An 18591-nucleotide genomic window follows, 5' to 3' on the forward strand; every position below is an offset into this window, starting at 1 on the left:
GAAGGGGAGTGAACGGAAAGATATACTATTACTATGATCCACTTTACGATACGAAATTCGTGACGTATGCGTACCCTTAGGCAGGAATCAGATCCGGTGCAACAATAACCTCCAAGCAGATGAAAGGATCCGGTTCAGCCTCAGTGTACTCATGAATAACAGCTATATACATCCGTGAATAACTTCATAATAATTGACTGTGTCTCTTTATAAATATGACAACACTTAACGTTAGGGATCGCATTTGTAACAATGCAGCAGCGACATCTAGCTGCAACAGCGACACCTACCTGCAGTGCGAAGTAGAACCAAGGTTCCCATTTTTTGGAACGTTACCATTACATTGGAGGGTGCTACTAAGGAACTTTCTGATATAGAAAGACTTGTGAAAGCACAGTGTTGATTAATTGGATTTAATAATGATAAAAAGTAAATACAATCGAAATCAACGGTAAATACTGTAAATACCAACATTATATATTGATAAACTTCGCGACCTCGGCACTTTATTCGGTGGTTATAGGAACTGAAGATACCTTATCACACCGTATACACCTCAGGGTGGGTCATTAATCCTATATTACACACAGGGTTGATTTTATCTTAATACAAAGTAGCGAGGTTTGAGAGACACACGTGAGGCAATCTTCACTGCGGCAACCTCACTGCGGTAACTGGCATGCCATAACCTACAGGTCATAACGTGGCTAAAATTGCAGTTAGTACAGGGCGCTATGCCAGCTGTTGTCATTACAGTGTGGCATGCATCTGAGCGCGCACAAAACAACCGTCTGAACTCTAGGTCTCTATAGTTCCGGGTGTACACTGTCGCGTACGTGTCTAAGGTAAGTCGTCAGTCATGATCACCTTCTCGACATTGGTCCGTGAAAATATCAGGCCTTTACTTAAAGCCTTTGTCTTCTCAAGATACTTAATATGCATCTTATAATAGTTAGCGAGCAAGTGATATCACAGTGTATCTCTGGTGCACATGTGTCTATCGATTTTAACATGGGATACTGAACCTTTCTACAGTCTGTATTATGCGACACTTAGAACATGGCCCAGCTTAGTAGAGCCACTGATAAGCGTTTATCCCAAGTAAAAGAATTATAACAACGTCTCCGAACATGCTTTTAGTCTGGTTTCCGTCCAAGGAAAGAGTTACACTCACACGACTCATTCCTAGTGAGCGAACACGGCATTGTAATAAGAATGTTCCCTCTCTTGTTGCAGCGTATCGAGCTCGCGACCGGCTGTTTAAACGTGCAACATGGTTTCCACTGCGCAGATGGGGCGCTACAAGTGGCTGTTCCTACTGTGCCTGTCCATGGTGCTTACCTTTGTATCCTTCTACCTACGCAAGAGTCCGGCCGACGTGAACAGCGCATCGCACTGGCCATTACGGTAAGAAAGTGTGAGATGTCAGTGTTAGGTTTAGAGTAACAAGGTTTGAAAATCCTCTATCGTAGGTTGTTAGTTGTAATCCTACGAGCGGCTAACTCCTCTGGCATTTTCTTTACTTTTCTATTTGGCCAAATTTTACTATTTTTCCAGCAACCTATGGAATCTGGTAGAGGCTAAGATATCAGTGTTAACAAAGTCCGTAAAGTAACATGGTAAGCCGGAAGTGAACTTACCCTCCAATTTGATCTAATCTTCCATTTTCTGTCACAGTATGGTTTACGACAACCTGCCCCGGTACAAAGTTGGACATTTTAAGGGTGTTTTGGACACAATTGACCGTCAAGACCCTACACGTGCCCCGGAGGAGGCAACAAGAACTTCGAAAACGTCGGGGGATGACTCTAGAGCGAAGACGTCAACCCCGGCACCCAAGGAACTGGTCAAAGCCGATGTCCAGCGCACAACCAAACAGCCTCAGACTGTAAAAATAACAGAGATTGCAACGTCTCCGTCCCCGAATGAGAACCAAACTGTATCTGACCTAAGCAGCAACAAAACAGACCCGAACGTATCCCTGGCAGTCGATACGGGGAAGAATCGGACAGAAGCAACACGGAAACCCGCGGAGAGTGGAACTCCGCCGCCGCCTACCGTGCCTCCAGCCAAGCGGGACCCGCAATGGTTTCTGAGTGACGACACCTACACAAAATCGGTAATCTGTGCTATATAACTTATCAGTGAAACACCCAATGCGCTTGTGTGATATTATAACTGCTGCAATTGCACTATTGCGGTACTGCTACAATACAGTACTTATCACCTACATATGCCACACAGTTGATGAGCTTGTTACTCGCCAGAGCGTCGCCTGATTTTTCGCCTGAAATCTACCCTATAATTGTATCTAACGGGGCTCGGTGACCTACGGACATCGGCCGATCCCTCATTAAAAATCGCGCAATGGTCGTGAGAACGCCGGGCGTATCACAGTCGAAAATGTCATTTTAGAGCTAGCTCGCAAACCTGTCGGCCAATTGATTTTCTGCTGTATTAGCAACATGTATATTGTATTAGATTTAGATGAACAGCACAAATACGAGTCTTTTGAAATAGTGATTAACTGTAGTTAGATATGTTGAGGGAAGGTGTTCGGGCTTGACAGATGGTGACATGCCCCAGGCTATTAGACTGGCGTCTATTCATACCTAACAAATTGATGAGTATCCATTTAAAACAAAAGACGTATTCTTCACGGATTCAAACTATCTTAATTATTGCGGGTCATGGTCCTCAGCAACAAGGGGGTGCCATTTAACTTTTTTTAAATATTTCTTACATTTTGGGGAAACTAATTGTAAATTCTCTCAACATCTGAGTTATTCTGATCCCCTTCGTTACAGAAATGCCCCAGTGCAATACGTAAGAATCCTGAAAAGGTTCCTGACATAGTAAAGTTCATCCCGGACATCCCCGTACTGATGTGGAACGAACACATCAGCCCTGAGGAGTATGCCAGACTGAAGAGGTTCCATATGTGCTACGGCTGGAAAGGAATATCTTATCAAGGTAACTAAAATCAAAGCAGCATAATGGTAACAATCTACACTCTAGGGGCGACATAAGATTTTGTATTGCTATGTTGTTTGCAATTAGCCTTCGGCCAGGAATTTGCAATAAACTAATTATTATTGCTTACTGGAGCCAGAGGTTCAAGTCTTATGAGACTTGAGATCAAGTAAGGAATAGATTAGCAAGTGACGAATATATGTAAGATGACGTACTACTATATATCTTCGAGTTTACTTCATATCACAAAGAGGCCTAGGGCGGGCGCTTTTTTTATTATCATATCTTTCCCAAGACCATGTAGAATATGACCAAATCTTATCAATGCATAAAGCGCCTATGCGATCCTTCCTAGAGATACTAATTGCTTTTGATTAAGTTCTCGTCGAGTCAAGAAACAAAGAAAGCTCTCCGTTAAGTACAAAATAACGTTGAAGAAACTTCATTTTCAAAAAACACAAATCTCGATATTCTAACTAATGTTTAATGTTCTGAAGACGTCAAGAACTGTCTCCGTCACTTGAACACGTCCGTCCACCGCTACATGTTCCCGGGCTGGACGCCTGACCATGCCGGCTGTATCCGGTGCGCTGTTGTCGGCAACGGTGGGATCCTGAGGGGGTCTGGCAAGGGGAAGGAGATAGACGGACACGACTTTGTCTGGAGGTATTTCACTAACAACATTTTCTGGTGTTTGTAAATCCGATGTGTATTGAATTAGCCTCAACGAAAAACACGGTGTTTTTCTTTGAGGCTAATTCAATACTCATCAAAGTTACCGACACATTACATTGATTTCTTGCAGGTCAGCCTCAGCGAGAAACTGTCCTTAGTAACCTACTGACTTATCTCTTCACTACAAAAGCTTTGAAAGTTGGGATGACAAATGATGAGGATGATGTCATATTTTCAGAGTGAACGCCGCCATTACTGAGGGATTCGAAGAGGATGTCGGGACGAGAACGTCATTTTACTTCCATGACGTCAACACCATGAAGAACTCGCAGTGGGCCGCACAGAAATATGGCTACGTGGGTCCGCCACAAGACAAGGTGACGACCAAAGCCCAATCAACCTGTACTAGAGACCGCCTCTGCATAAGAACCTTTTTCCTGGTCATTTTCCCATTGACCAAAGGATTTAAAATCCTGCCTGTAGTGACCACCTGTCTATTGTTACCATTTTAGCCCAAGTCCTTTTTTGAGTGGTCACTACATATAGTTGTACTTGTATCTTGACTCTCGAACATATTGCATTGAAAATGCAGTGATTCAGTTTTAACATTCCTCCCCTACTCTAGGAAACGGTGTATACCAACATGATATCTGCACCGGATATGAGAGACTACTTTTACCTTGACGCCGCAATCAGTTGGAAGCCAGTGACGCGGCCAGGGAGAGACAGAAGCAATACGTATGTGGAGATCAACATCTCAACTACTTGATTAGAAATTAATGATCCTGTACTGAGATTCGTATAATATGCACTACACTAATGAAGATATCATCAGTAGGACAGATAATTGGTTGTTATGTTGAAGCAAATGATAAAGCATATTAACTTACATCACTCATTAACATTAATCCGCCGGGTTACAGAAATCCGCTTTGAAAAACAGTAGGTTTGAGAGTTCTCTAGTGCAGCACCCCAAGGTATGCAAAATTAGTACATTATACTATGCGACATTATACATTATACTATGCGACGTGGGGTTGGAGATCTGTTTGGACGTGTCTTTTAAGAGTGACGGAATAATGTACCCTGGTGGAATTAAGTTAGTAGATGTACTTATATCAAACAAACTATTAATGCTTCCATTGTTTCTTGTTGCATGTTTCTTCATGGTTGTTTTACTATTGTGGTCTCAAAATCAAAACAAATCAGCTACATAACGAATATTTCTGTCTATGCCTTTGTTTATCGCAAAGTAAACATACCATGTCCATAGGTGTTGTACTATTTTTCGATATTATTCTAGGCCCCCGTCTCAGTACGGCGAAAGGCCTGCGAATACGAAGTTCCGGATGCTCCACCCTGACTTCATGAGATATCTTAAGTACAAGTATGTATGGATCTCTAGCCTTAATTTGTGCCCTTGGTTCTTTTATTGTGCGCGCTGTAATATGAAGAAGCATGCAAAACATTAGCCTCTACCAGGCCCCCGTCCTATCGCTGGCAAAATAGTAGAAATCGGCCGAGGTACTCCGCTATACAGGGTAGTCCGCTATACAGTGAAGCTCCATTATCGATGGACGGAGAGGCTAGCAAAACATATGGAATGTCCTTTCATTTTCATCTTGAAGGTCATCTTATACAGAATTTCTTGCAGAATGTTACAAAAAGACTTAGATATCGTGGACTTGATATTATATGTTTGCGTATCTTAATATTCAGTTAGTTGAATTCTAAATGTGGCTTTGGGTGGTATCAAGACGTCATTCAAACAGTTCAAGATTTCGTTGAAGGGGTGCCTGACTTATGGATTTAATATTACAGTATTCTAACATATTTGCATCTTTCAGTTGGCTGAACTCCTCACATAAACATCTGGACATCTATCGGCCCACTACGGGCGCTGCCATGCTGCTGACCGCCCTGCATACCTGTGACGTCACAGACGCCTATGGCTTCATCACTGAAGATCACAAGCAATACAGCGACCACTATTATGAGAAAGACTGGCATAAAGTCGTGTTTTACTCCAACCATGATTTTTCCATGGAAATAATACTATGGGACAAACTATATAAAGCAGGACTTATAACCTTATATAAAGGAAACAAAACAGAACCAACGGTCGGAAAGAAACTGAGAAAATGAAAACGAAGTCGGTGAATTGAGGAATATGCTGAACTTTCAGATGAACTAAGGATCATGATTGGGAAAACATCTATGCATCTGTGTCACCGTCGCGTTGATAAATTGTCATCAGTTTGATAATCCCTGACTGCTGTAATAGATAATATGTATCATGGTATATACGACGGCCGTGGTTGTGTTCCAGCTAACTGATACTGTACTATATAACTTACGTTAACGACAGGCGTTTCGTACATTTGCCGATCTTAAAGCTCGTCTTAAACGGGTTAAAACCATGAGAAACCTTTTAAACATATATCTAAGGATCAGGGTGATATGTGTCGAGAACTTAAGTAGTAGACCAAACAACAGACAAAAAGGTCACCTTGTTCGTCTCTTTACGTACAAAAATTCAACTGTATGCCCATCGATAACTTAAAATCATATTTATCTTTTTGAATGGGACACCTTAGTCAGCACAAGTAAGTAAGTGATATAATTTATTGCAACAATGGCCTTTTTAATAGGACATATGGCGAACTACATTTGATAATGGCCTCTCGTTCTATGTAACGTGACAGTTATTTCCAAAACAAGTAGCTAGGTTAAAAAATATATATAATACATATTGTCGATGCAGTACAATGCCAAATAAACATAGTTACTTTGACAGGTAGAACATTTTAAAATAGCCAAAAGATGTCATGATATGATCATCAATGTTGAGATCGCACTAAAATATCTTTTGAAAATGTACATTTTGTCGCGTTTCTGTTGAAGAATTCCACGAACAATATACATGTAATCTATATGTATGTTAGTTCCTTTCATGGCTGTGGAATACTCAGTCGTACTTGACTCAACACTCCTATAGACGAGTACAACTAACAATACATAAATCGGAAATCACTGCCTCTCTTTATTCGTTGTAGGAATGTAGACTTTAGGCGCATTTCGAATTCGGCACTTTTAGCCTTGATCAACTTATCTCTTATGTATCTAGTATTAAATCCCACCCTATCAAGGTCCAGCGAAATACCTAACGTTATACTAGCATATAGAAATGTTCCTTGTGCAATTTGCATGAGAATATGACAGCTGCGGTAGGCGCAGGTGGTCGTGGTACTACGCATGCGCGTTACGCCAGTCAGTTTGACCCCTGACCTGCAGCTACAGCAGGAAGATGTCGCGGTAGATGGGCTGGTCCGACAACAAACAGATCGATATTAGCACCATAGCAACCACAGAGGCGCACTTCATACATCATCATGGCTTTCTAAAGGTATGAGAACGTGTGTATGATATTTCTACCTGGTATCCTGACGGCAGCTGTAGTTAGAAGACATAATCTGCGTATTTTACATGCAGAATCGTGCCGTGTAACGCTTGTAATACGCTTTCGCGTTATGGCGGAAGTGAATCTTTCCCAGAAACGGGGATGGGCTCGACACGTTACAGACACAGTAAAGCCCAATGCTATTGAGAATAGATAGGAAATGATATATTCTATCACAGAACGTAGCTTGTAGAGTGTCTGAGTGTATAAGTATGTACTAAGTACATGTATAGATAGACGGCTTGAGACGCAAGGTGTTCCCTAACCTGCCCGCCAGGTAAGTAGTCTGACAGGTTTGCCTTGAGTAACCGATGCCCGCAGGTGAAAGGGCACGTTATCATGAATAATGATAGAGGTAACCCGGTTTGAAATATTAATGATCACATAAACCATCGCCTTCTGTGTTTTTGTATGGGAGATATTGGATACTTGATTAGTCATTTTAGTGACAAACCTGGAATTTCCTCGCCGACTTTTCACTTGAATTGATGTAATCATCATCTGAGAGTTTTGTTACTTTCTTGAGATTATCATGAATACATCATGAAACACGAAATATAACTGTACAAAATTCACTGTGTCTGGTGGTTGTCGTGTACGGAAAAAATGCCCGCACTCGTCAGTGTGGCCTAACTAAATGCTAACAACATTCTGGGTAACATGATACCGCGGGCACACCTAAGGCTCAACATAACATATTTCTCACCAGACATCTGCGGACTGAAAAAAATGGTTGAAAGTTTGCAACTAAAGGGGAATATTTTTCCAGAGGAGTTGGCCGGCCATAAGAGTCCCCTTATTCTGGCCAATTTCTACCATTTTTCAATCCGTGGAGACAGGTCTAGTATAGTGTGGACTATCTAAACATGCCAGACTCAGGGAGTGTGTTTCCTGCAGGGGTATTCAGTCGTGTCTGCCACGGGTCATGACCTCCGTGGGAAGTGCATTAGTTGTGTCAAGAGGACAGCTGAGCGACAGCACTATTGCCCCCGAGTTGCTCCTCTCGAGTTTAAACAGATGGGTATGATGCAAGCCCTGGGCAAGCCTCTTCCTCTGTCGCGTCCATATAAAGATGTATGCATGACTGGTGCGTACACTAAGCCTTTGGGCCCTCTTCAGAATGCTAGTGCATGCTTCCCACGGTATAAGTCCAGAGAATTAAGGTCAATTAACACTGGGAAGATTTTGGACACTTGGCAGGGAGTTGATCCGACGAATGTGCAGCGGGGCATCAGCTATGCGGAGGTAAACCTCCAAGCAGATCTATGGATGGCAAGGCAGTATCCAAAGGGACAACTAGAGGTCACATAGTGGTTTGCCCTTTTGATTCTGCCTTGCCACCAATAGATCTGCTCTTGAAGATCAGAGGTTTCGGTGCATTGTCGTTGAGGTATATAACCGTGGCGAATTTTAATTATAGTCTTCTGTATAGTAGTAGTCCATACAGGCTATACAGATGGCTATAAGCAAAAGAAGCCTGCAAGACTCGCCACGGCTATCGTTAAGATTACGGTATGCAGAATAATTGGCTGTGGATTTGTAATCACCAAGCAGATGCAGAAGGGCAAAATCGTATGGGTTCTCAAACATCCGATTCCCTGACCGGTAGCTTGAGAAGCGTTACGATTTTACCTTCCTACATCTGCTTAGAGATTAGTGGGTTCGGTTATCAGACAAAATTGTTTGTTTGTCGTGGGAACTTCGAATCACGATTTAGAGCCCATCGGCGTATTTACCTCCCGACATTCCTGTGCGAATGTAATGTTGGCTGTGTAAGTATCTGGTCGCACTAACAGAATGCGCAGTATCGCCAATGCCGTTGCGTTTATATCAATCTCCAAGTAAATGTTGTGAGGGAAGATCGTCCTATACTAGTAGTATACTCAAATTTGTCAATTTGTTTGCATCCACACATTAAGTCCTAGACATCAAAGAATGGTATGATCTTCCTTCCCAGCATCTTCTTGAACAATTCGTCTTGATTATTTACATGTTTTACGTACGTAAGCCAATCACGACAGACTGTGTGTTTGTGTTTGCGTTACACGTTGTTGATGCAAACAGTGTAGATCGTCCAGTTTGTACAGGGATGTGTGATCGTCACGCCGGCGCCTGTACAATATGAGCTTCCTTCTCCCAAATCACGAGACACCAAGGACATTCCATGGAAACACCAACAAGCCACTGCTAGAAAAATCCTTGCACCGAATTTCCCGGTACGACCATACGGGGTTGACATAGGTCTCTATATTCCTCCTTAGGTCGGGGAACAATACAAAGGTCTGTTTACTCATGGCACGGCAGACAAATACTTTTCCACCCCATTCTGACGCACCAAGCGTACAAAGAAAGGCACCGATCGTAAATGCTCAGGAGCTACAGGTTTACAAGCAGACGGGGGCAGAGCTTTGTGCACCTGTCAGGGTCTGCGTTTTTGTGTCGTCCTGAAGGCCGGTCGGACAGGCACGTGTCCCATCCTGGTTCAAGGACAGGTAGGCAAACCGTATGCGTGCGATGGTGTCAGAAATTTACATATACTACGGTCGGTAGTTGTCGGTAAACCATGTGCGATGCTCGACGTCGGATCTTGTCACACGGAGTCTCAGGCCAATCAGGTTTGTTGATCAACGACCTTCCGGCCATTTCGCACGTTTCTAAATACCGACTAGACTGTTCGGAAGACTAGCACAGAGCAAGAAGCCCCAAACCTTGTTACAAGTGACCGGTAAGCGGTAAGTGTTAAACACCCATTATGTAACATTTTGTACCACAGTTGGAAATATTTTCCGAGAACGAAATCTTCGTGTGAATGGCCTGTACAACCACTTTTTAGTATATTTCCATCATCATTTCGTATTTCTGGTGTTTGTGATCTGTGCAGAAACAAACTGCACGTACAAAATCTACTGATTTTGAATCACCATCACAATTGACATTAAATAGATTTACAATTTACACTAAGTATGTTTTCCTGGTGTAGACAACCCTGCCTACTGGTAGGTCCCCTCCCTAGGCGGGCTAATTGAGTTAGTCTAGCTAGACAGCAGTACATTTCATCAACATCTTCTTTAGAAACACTCATATCAGTTTTGAACTATTCTATAGGACATCAACTTGAGGTTATTTTCTCAGTTCAAACATGTAAGGACTCTGACGAGGGTGAGCTTTTACAGAAACTATGGTCAACGGTCAACAGAAACGACGCTGGGCAGTCAGTCGGAGGGTTGATTTAATTTACTATGTAAAGAAATGGTCGGGAAATCAACTTTCTATGGTGTCCTAATGTTACATAATGGGCCTTTAAGCAAACGACAACTCTGCAAGCCTGGCTGTGACAACTGTTTGCCTAAAAGGACCCCTACTCTCACCCAATCGAAGGGGCGGGGTACTTAAACTAATAAGCAAATTCTTCAAAGAACGATTGTTTATTGTGCATAAACAGTATGATATGTTCACTATAGTAGCGGGAAAGATTGGTAGAGTGAGACCATTTGGATCAGGGTGTGTCCATAGATACGGCCGTCTCCATATAAAGTAAGGGTCAGTCGTAAATCACAGTGTTTGTTGGGGTCAGGAACATAGGGTCAGGCATACAGCCACACCATCAGTCATTAAGGGGTACTTGTCGCATTTATTTTGGTGATATTACTGCAGGAAAATTTGCAATAAAATTGATGGACCTAAGATGCTTATCTGTGGTATACGGTGTCTTTTACAACAGCACCAATCAGTCTTTTGGTCATGGTGATGTCTGTTGCCTTCTCTGTTTTGAAAGTTTGGCTGGCAAATAATTTGATCTCATTGTACGGATGACTGACATTCAATGCTTCGAGAGGCACACAGCCTAATTGAACTGTGCGACTTCTGAATGACCAAGTGCCACTTGCCCTAGTAGTAGGCACAACAAGCGAGAATTACTGCAATGGATTACTTTTTCTCGTAACATCGATCTATATGTTTCTAACGTGGAACGTCTGGTTTAGATAGTGTGTGTGTGCAACAGTACATTTCTGCAATGCATACACGAGATCCCGTATTAGTTGTATTGACGACCAACTCATCAAAATGCTTACTAGTATGTGTATATTACTGTACCACTAGCGAGCATGACGGTTGTGTGCACGGGTTTGAATGAGGCCGTACCTAATGTAAAAGTTTGGATAGTGCGTCCAGCCGTACAATACGTGTAAGAATGGAGGTGTACTGAATGATGTGACATGTTTACGGATTAGAACCAGGATATTTAAGTACGTGTTGGTTTAATTAAGCCCGTGTGATAGCGACACGGTGTCACTGCGATCGATGGAACTGAACAACGCTGTCCTAAAAGGAAGCCTCTTGCTACATATCTTTTCTCGTGCACCCAAACTTAAATGCTATAGAGACACTTCATCAGGGTTTTAGCGCTATGGCTAGAAATCTCGGGGTGGCAGGTTTTGGATTCTAGTTGTTGTTTTCATGAAGAATCTGAGGGGCGATAGTTTTTGTGATTAAGGAGGAAAGGGATATACTCAGCCGTGCCCATTGTCATTAAAGGGCGAATCGCGAAATGAGCAAAGTTTTCGACATCCCACAAACCGAGGTTGGTGAAACACACATGCTCACAGCAGACGATCATTAGGAGACGTCATCACAGTAAAACTGAGCATGCACAGAATCAAAGGTCATCACAGCTAGCCCGCCTACATTCAAGGTCATACAGCTGTTACAGAACACTGTGATTCTGGGGAATCGATGTGCCGATCGTTGAGCAACTCTTAAGTTAGTAACTATACTGCATCCCTTTATCATGTTACTTAGAGTATAGATTAGTTCAGATTAAGATTAAGAACTATCGAAGAAACCTTCATCTGAAATACAAATGAGGGATGGTGATCAACTTGTTTTTATGAAATACTTAAGTTTACGCAGTAGTCCACCGCTGCTGAGTTTACTTACAGTTCCAGAAGGATACAGCACGCGATTCCTCCGCAGTTAACACGAGGACTGCATTGTGACGATCGCGATATCCTGTCTGACCGTTTCCCCTCTTCTTCAGCATACAGGAGCAACTGATCCCGGCTGCTGAAGAGTGCAATATGGGGCGCTTCAAGTGGCTGTTTCTCCTGTGCATGTTCATCGCGCTCGGCTTCGTGTCGTTTTCCTATCTACGGAGGAGTCCTGCTGACGTGGACAGCGCATCGCGCTGGGCATCAAGGTGAGGAGCTGTGAGATATCAGTGTTAGGGACAGTAGAGTAGCTAGGTAAGAAAATGTACGATACAGTGTCAGGGCTAGTAGAGAACAACTGATATTTACTGTCTTCTACTGAATAACATTAATTGGAAATTAGACCCAACACGCTGCCAACGAGATACCACAGAAACCAAACGTCAACAAACACACACGAGAAAAAGAACATCTTCATTATCATACAAATTCAAACAACTCACATGCACCACTAGATCAGATTTATATAGACTAAGGACGTTGAATATGATGTCATTGTATAGTCGAAGTAAATAGGGTAGATTTGTATTTTTTCAATTAATTCTAACGTCTTCTTCTTTTAATGAAGGCCCTCGTATCGTTCATGAGCGGTGGTTGACATGTCTTCACTGGCGTAGAAGGAAACAATGAAGACGTTAAGAACTTGCTTTCTTTCTTCGTGTTGCAATGCCTTGACCTTACCTAGTCCTCTGTTTTCTGTTACAGTATTTACGATAACCTACCCCGGTACAAAGTCAGGGGTTTTAAGGGTGTTTTGGACACAATTGACCGCCAAGACCCCACACGTATCCAGGAGGAGACAAAAAGAACTTCGGAGAATGACTCTAATGCGAAAACTTCAACTCCATCCAAGGAACTGGTCAAAGACAATGCCCAGCCTCAGACTGTAAACATAACACAGAGCGGAAAATCTACGTCCTCCGATGGAAAGCAAACTGTGTTGGACCCAAACAACAACAAAACAGACACGAACGACTCCCTGATAGTCGATACGGAAAAGAACCGGACGGAAGCAACACGGAAACCCACGGAAAGTGGAACTCCACCGCCGCCTACCGTGCCTCCAGCCAAGCGGGACCCGAAATGGTTTCTGAGTGACGACACCTACACAAAATCGGTAAGTGAATACGTAGTAATCCTTAAAACCAAAAGTCTCAGTCCAAATGTGTGAATACTCTGTTGTAAGTGTACTGTTGCGTTCCTTCTCCAGTACAGTAATTAGTAACTTTCAGATTCGTGTTAATTCGCGATCGGACATAGGATGGTACATGGACGACACCTACATAAAATCGGTAAGTGTAAACTTGATGACTCATAAAATCTATGAATTAAGGTGCAGGTTAGCTTGTGTCATAACTGTGCTGTATATGTACTAAGTACTTGCAATATTACTTTGCAGCTACAGTACAGCGTAGTTTTCGTCTTATACATGTGTACATGTATATTGTATTAGGTAGAAATAAACAGCGCATCAGTGTCCAAACAGCTCTCTTCAGATAAGTGCTAGCAGTACTTGAAAATATCATCAGTCACACATGTGGCAGGTTAACTACAATGGACCGCAGGGCGCGTAAGTTCAAGGAAACCGGAACATGTCCGATGGAGCCATTGGTATTTCATTTTCCGCCGAATTAGTGTGGTCTTATTCCTACCGTCATACATCATCATGCTGACCTGTAGCGGTACATAGAAGCACACGACGTTGTGCACAGTAAGTAAACAAAACATGGCAAAGGTCGCGATCAGCGCTCAAGCGTACCGAGCGACGAACCCAGAAGATAGGAACGTAACAGGTGTGCTGCCGCGAGAGAGCACATTCAAAACGTCAACGGACTAAAGCTGATGCAATATCAAATGTACAGTGATCATGACGCTTCAATGAAATAAGGTTGTCGGAAAAGGCTCAAACTACTGCATGAAAAGCGGGACTAATTTGCATTAAAATTTTGTTTTAATAATTATCCGACAGAAGAAAGTAAGTATGGACGTTTCATACAGTGTAGTACTACATCTTCGTTCATTATCCTTCTTTATGCAGCAGTGAACTCAATCTGAAAGTTTGAGCTACTTGAAAAGTAATTCTAGCGTTTTTTTTTATTTGGTGCCAAGAGTACAGGGTCTGTTAACGTGCGATAATTCCCCTGAAAAGTATGTGAAGATTGGTACGCGGTTGATCCAGTTCTATGGACGTGTTTACTTGGTCAACTCCCCGTGGTTAACAAATGGCGCTTTTAAAGCTTCCGTTACAAAGGAATTCTTTAAAGGGAAAAGCTGTGTCAGAAAGGTTATCAAGTTCTCCTCAAACTGACCGATTAATTGTTACACGTAAACAATGGCGCAAGTTTTATTAAAGATAGGGAATGCCGATTGTGTTTATTTTTAGTTACGGGAGAAATTGATTTGCTTAATGTTGGCTCCTACTTAGAATTAATTACGATTTTCTTATATACCGGTGTCTCCTAATTTCCTTTTGGTGACAATTGATGTGAAGTAAGGATTACCAGGGTAGAACGTGCTCATTATTTCGTACCCGGTTATAGTTTTCATAAATCTTAGAGGATTTTACGAATGCTGTAGCTACCAAGGTACAGGGACGGAGAAATTCACTCGCGCCCTACGCAGGATACCAATTACTCAAGAAACCGGATAGATTTGGGAAACGTCAAACAGTTGAGGTAACATCCACTACCTTTCGTCAGTGGCTGAAGCGTTTGACCGTCTCCAAAATATATCAAATTGCTTGAGTAACTGTTATCTTGCGTATCTTATTACCTGGATGTATAACCTTCATCGACACTAATGTCTTAGTGTTAGTCTTAGTGTTCTGACTTACATAAGCAAGTAAGCAATGTCTTAGTTTACAGGCCATGCAATCTGCCTACTAGATGCAGTATGATAACTCAAGTTGAAGTGAACCAGTATATAGACGACACATCTCCTTGTCGTGTCCTCCAATCACATGGTACAATGGATTGTCCAAAACGAAGTCATCTAATAAAAACTCTATTCCTCTCTACCCACAGAAATGTCCCAGCGCCCTACGGAAGAATCCAGAGAAAGTACCTGAAGGACTTAAGTTGATCCCGGACATCCCCGTACTGATGTGGGACGAACACGTCAACCCTGAGGAGTACGCCAGACTCTCACAGTTCAAAATGAACTACGGTTGGCAAGGCTTGCCTTATGCAGGTAACTGAAAACACGGTACATTTTTGCAACCTCAAGCCCTCTATGTGTGACAATGATTTGGTCTTGGTTACCGAAGAATTCAAGGTTTTAGTACAAATCAAAAATATGCCAGGAGTCAATGCAGGTGAGGCAATGTTTATTGCACAATAGTTGCTACAGGTACAATCTAAGGCAAAGGTGTGTGTAAGACTACAGACTAGTTACACCTATCTAGTGCAATCTACTCGTAGATTCTAAGCTACACCATATGGACATAAGACGTAATGAGGTGTTGTAATTGTACGCCTACTATTCAGCTACATATGTTGATATGCAGAAATGACATGGATGTTTTGTTCTGCTCGGTTACCAAAGACATCAAGAACTGTCTCCGTCACTTGAACACGTCTGTCCACCGCTACATGTTCCCGGGCTGGACGCCTGACCATGCCGGCTGTATCCGGTGCGCTGTTGTCGGCAACGGTGGGATCCTGAGGGGGTCTGGCAAGGGGAAGGAGATAGACGGACATGACTTTGTCTGGAGGTATTTCATAAGCAGATTTTGTTGTTCTGGTGTTTTCGTTGCCTCGATACATGACACATTACATATTGCCACGTACTAAAATGTATCTATCTATTCATCCTGCTCATGATTACAAACTATTCCCTTTCAAAACATCAGAGTAAACTCCGCCATTACTGAGGGATACGAAGATGATGTCGGGACGAGAACATCATTTTACTTCCATGACATCAACACCATGAAGAATTCACAGGCAGCAACGCGGAAATTTGGCTACAAGCACCCTCCACAAGACAAGGTGACGATCAGAGTCTTCTCAACAACTATTGCAAATATGTTGGACTATATAGCATATTAGAGACAGTCTATAGAGTTCGGTTCTTGGTATTTATGTGTGCATAGGCTTAAGTGTGTCACTGTTTTATACTTGAGCGATAGATGTTGTGTAGCAAAGCTTGTTTTGTTTCCCCGACTGTTCAGGAACGCTACAAGTATCCTTTTTTACGTCCGAGTAATAGTGAAACTACTGCATTTAGCCCATGTGGGCAGGAACGTGCAAATAAAGATCATCATCATTTAAATGTTCCTGATATAGCAGATGTGTTGCAGGTAAATTTCGATGTAGCAAAATACACATGTTATCATATAAATGATAGTATATCAAAGACATCACAGTAGTGAGAGGTGACTCTGGTAACATATAAGATCTAATACGCCGAAAATAGTTACTAGTACTCAAGCAACTGGATAAAATTTTGAAACAGTCAGACGTTTAAAAATTTTATCTATTTGCTTGAGTAACTGTTTTCGGCGTATCTTACTACCTTCATCAACGTATAAGATCTAATGTTATATTTTGAACATTCACCCATTACTCCAGGATACGATATACACCACCATTTCCTCGGGTATAAGAGACTACGTGTACTTTGACGCAGCCATCAGTTGGAAGCCAGTGGAGTCAGGACGAGACAAGAGCAAGGCGTATGTGATTTTGTTGTTGTTTTTGTTTTTTTGTCGTTGTCTGACAACCCGCCATGTGTCGGTAGTCAGCTACTTGAGATATCAAGTCAATTCTACTTAAACATTTTCTTTTTTTTTACTTAAACATTTTGTTTATCTATTGCATTATTTTCCCAAACACATCTAGGCCCCCGTCTCAGTACGGAGAAAGGCCTGCAAATACGAAGTTCCGGATGCTCCACCCTGACTTCATGAGGTATCTGAAGTACAAGTAAGTGTGGATCTCTAGCCTTTTAATACACCATAACAAACAAACAAGCAGAAAAAAACAACACTTCTTTTGTTATCTTTTGGACACTGAACGTAGAATGCAAACCATTCCTTTCATATCCTGAATTCATTCAGATAGAGACTCCGTGTTGCAGTTCAAGAGATACAGCACTTGTGGGTTTGATGTTACAGTGTTTTAACGTATTTGTGTTTCCCACTCTCCAGTTGGTTGGACTCTCCACGGAGACGTGGAAAGCTTGCGAACATCTATCGTCCCACCACGGGCGGCTCAATGCTGCTGACCGCCCTGCATACCTGTGACGTCACGGACGTGTATGGCTTCATCACGGAAGATCACAGACAGTACAACGATCACTATTACGAGAAAGACTGGCATAAAGTCGTGTTTTACGCCAATCATGATTTCCAGATGGAAATAGAAATATGGGACAAATTAGACAAAGCAGGACTAATGAACTTGTACAGAGGGAACAAAACAGCAGCAGCCAGAAAACGTAGAAAGTGAAGACAAAGTCGACTACCTCAAAACATACTCCATGGGAACCTACACCCTCGTTAAACCAGGACCCCATATCGCTCCACGTTACATCGGTCGCGAAAGGGGGCTTGGTAAAAAGCTTCGCCACATATGGTTATGGCAGGTCGACGAGACTTGCTCATGAATTATTAATGAACTGACCTTAATTGGCACAAACGGCAGTTGTAGCTCATGAATAATTAATGGTAAGACAGGAAGCAAACCCTCTGATTGGCTGAAGCTGTTTTGGCGGCGACGTCGTCATAACCATATGTGGCGAAGCTTTTTACCAGGGCCCCTTTCGCGACCGATGTAACGTGGAGCGATATGGGGTCCTGGCTTAACGAGGGTGGGGAACCTATAGTCTTGTATTCATCCCATTCCAGCCCTACTTCGCTCCTCTGATATTTGCAAGGAAGCGTTATGAAGAGCGGAAGTAGAATAGGGTGGTTGCCATAGTGACGATGTACACGGGAACAAATGGAAATTGTAGAAAGTCCTGCTTAGCAGTATTTGTAGTATTTAAACGGTACATTTTACTTGAAAGTAACTGGTTATTACTGTCATTGAAACCTTTTAATGTATGGAGATGGAGCTGAGATTTTTTGGACAATAGTCACACATCTTTCCTATCTTTTAAAGCGACTTTGTATATTTGGAATTGTACAGCACACAGGGTGTATATTTGTAACTGTTATGATAATAATAGTAGTACACGAGTTGTATATTTGTTATGAGAAGACTTGTGTTGAGAGCGCACTGATGTAAATGTAGATTTTGTTATGCTATAAAATGTCAGGAACAATATATTTCATGTTTGCTTTCTATATTTTGTTTGTTTTGTTCTTTCTCATTTCTATCATGTTCTCTGACAGCCGTATCTACAACGTGATATTTTCGAAAATGGGTGAATAAGACATAAAGTGGATCATGGAATCCTTGCACATACATGACATTGCATAAACAAATAGTCCGTGTTCGGTCATTCTGGTTGTTTCGGTGTTTGTGCAAGCCTCTTAAAAGATGTCAAGGC

At 42.2% G+C, this 18591-nt stretch overlaps 2 protein-coding genes across 4 annotated transcripts; both read left to right on the forward strand.

Annotated features, from left to right (window-relative positions):
* The first annotated feature begins 861 nt into the window (after positions 1-861).
* On the forward strand, positions 862-6528 carry LOC136433980 (alpha-N-acetylgalactosaminide alpha-2,6-sialyltransferase 2-like). Its single transcript, XM_066426619.1, has 8 exons — positions 862-1407; positions 1678-2119; positions 2808-2973; positions 3471-3639; positions 3887-4025; positions 4274-4386; positions 4952-5035; positions 5496-6528. Exons 1-8 carry the CDS (start codon positions 1274-1276, stop codon positions 5791-5793), a joined length of 1545 nt encoding a protein of 514 aa, XP_066282716.1. The 5' UTR covers positions 862-1273; the 3' UTR covers positions 5794-6528.
* Positions 6529-6919: 391 nt separating this feature from the next.
* LOC136433986 (alpha-N-acetylgalactosaminide alpha-2,6-sialyltransferase 2-like) lies at positions 6920-18385 on the forward strand. Of its 3 annotated transcripts, none has more exons than XM_066426633.1 (10): positions 6920-7054; positions 12147-12305; positions 12802-13213; positions 15120-15285; positions 15640-15808; positions 15947-16085; positions 16668-16771; positions 16938-17021; positions 17246-17585; positions 17917-18385. In XM_066426633.1, the coding sequence occupies exons 2-9, from the start codon at positions 12187-12189 to the stop codon at positions 17544-17546; spliced, it is 1494 nt and encodes a 497-aa protein (XP_066282730.1). In that variant the 5' UTR covers positions 6920-7054; positions 12147-12186; the 3' UTR covers positions 17547-17585; positions 17917-18385. The 3 variants fall into 3 exon arrangements, with proteins under 3 accessions (XP_066282730.1, XP_066282745.1, XP_066282738.1); XM_066426648.1 differs by lacking the exon at positions 6920-7054 and adding an exon at positions 9408-9600; XM_066426641.1 differs by lacking the exon at positions 6920-7054 and adding an exon at positions 9663-9840.
* Positions 18386-18591: the final 206 nt, after the last annotated feature.

The sequence above is a fragment of the Branchiostoma lanceolatum genome, chromosome 1 (genome assembly GCF_035083965.1).
Source record: "Branchiostoma lanceolatum isolate klBraLanc5 chromosome 1, klBraLanc5.hap2, whole genome shotgun sequence".
In the NCBI taxonomy this organism is placed as follows: Eukaryota; Metazoa; Chordata; class Leptocardii; order Amphioxiformes; family Branchiostomatidae; genus Branchiostoma; species Branchiostoma lanceolatum.

What these genes read in the sequence shown, in the direction of transcription:
- LOC136433986 (XM_066426633.1), top strand. Translation starts at nt 12,187, where the DNA reads ATGGGGCGCTTCAAGTGGCTGTTTCTCCTGTGCATGTTCATCGCGCTC. An exon ending in ACGACACCTACACAAAATCG is followed by an intron (nt 13,214 to 15,119) that starts GTAAGTGAATAC and finishes CTCTACCCACAG; the next exon opens with AAATGTCCCAGCGCCCTACG. An exon ending in ATGAGGTATCTGAAGTACAA is followed by an intron (nt 17,022 to 17,245) that starts GTAAGTGTGGAT and finishes CCCACTCTCCAG; the next exon opens with TTGGTTGGACTCTCCACGGA.
- LOC136433980 (XM_066426619.1), top strand. Translation starts at nt 1,274, where the DNA reads ATGGTTTCCACTGCGCAGATGGGGCGCTACAAGTGGCTGTTCCTACTG. An exon ending in ACGACACCTACACAAAATCG is followed by an intron (nt 2,120 to 2,807) that starts GTAATCTGTGCT and finishes CCTTCGTTACAG; the next exon opens with AAATGCCCCAGTGCAATACG. An exon ending in ATGAGATATCTTAAGTACAA is followed by an intron (nt 5,036 to 5,495) that starts GTATGTATGGAT and finishes TGCATCTTTCAG; the next exon opens with TTGGCTGAACTCCTCACATA.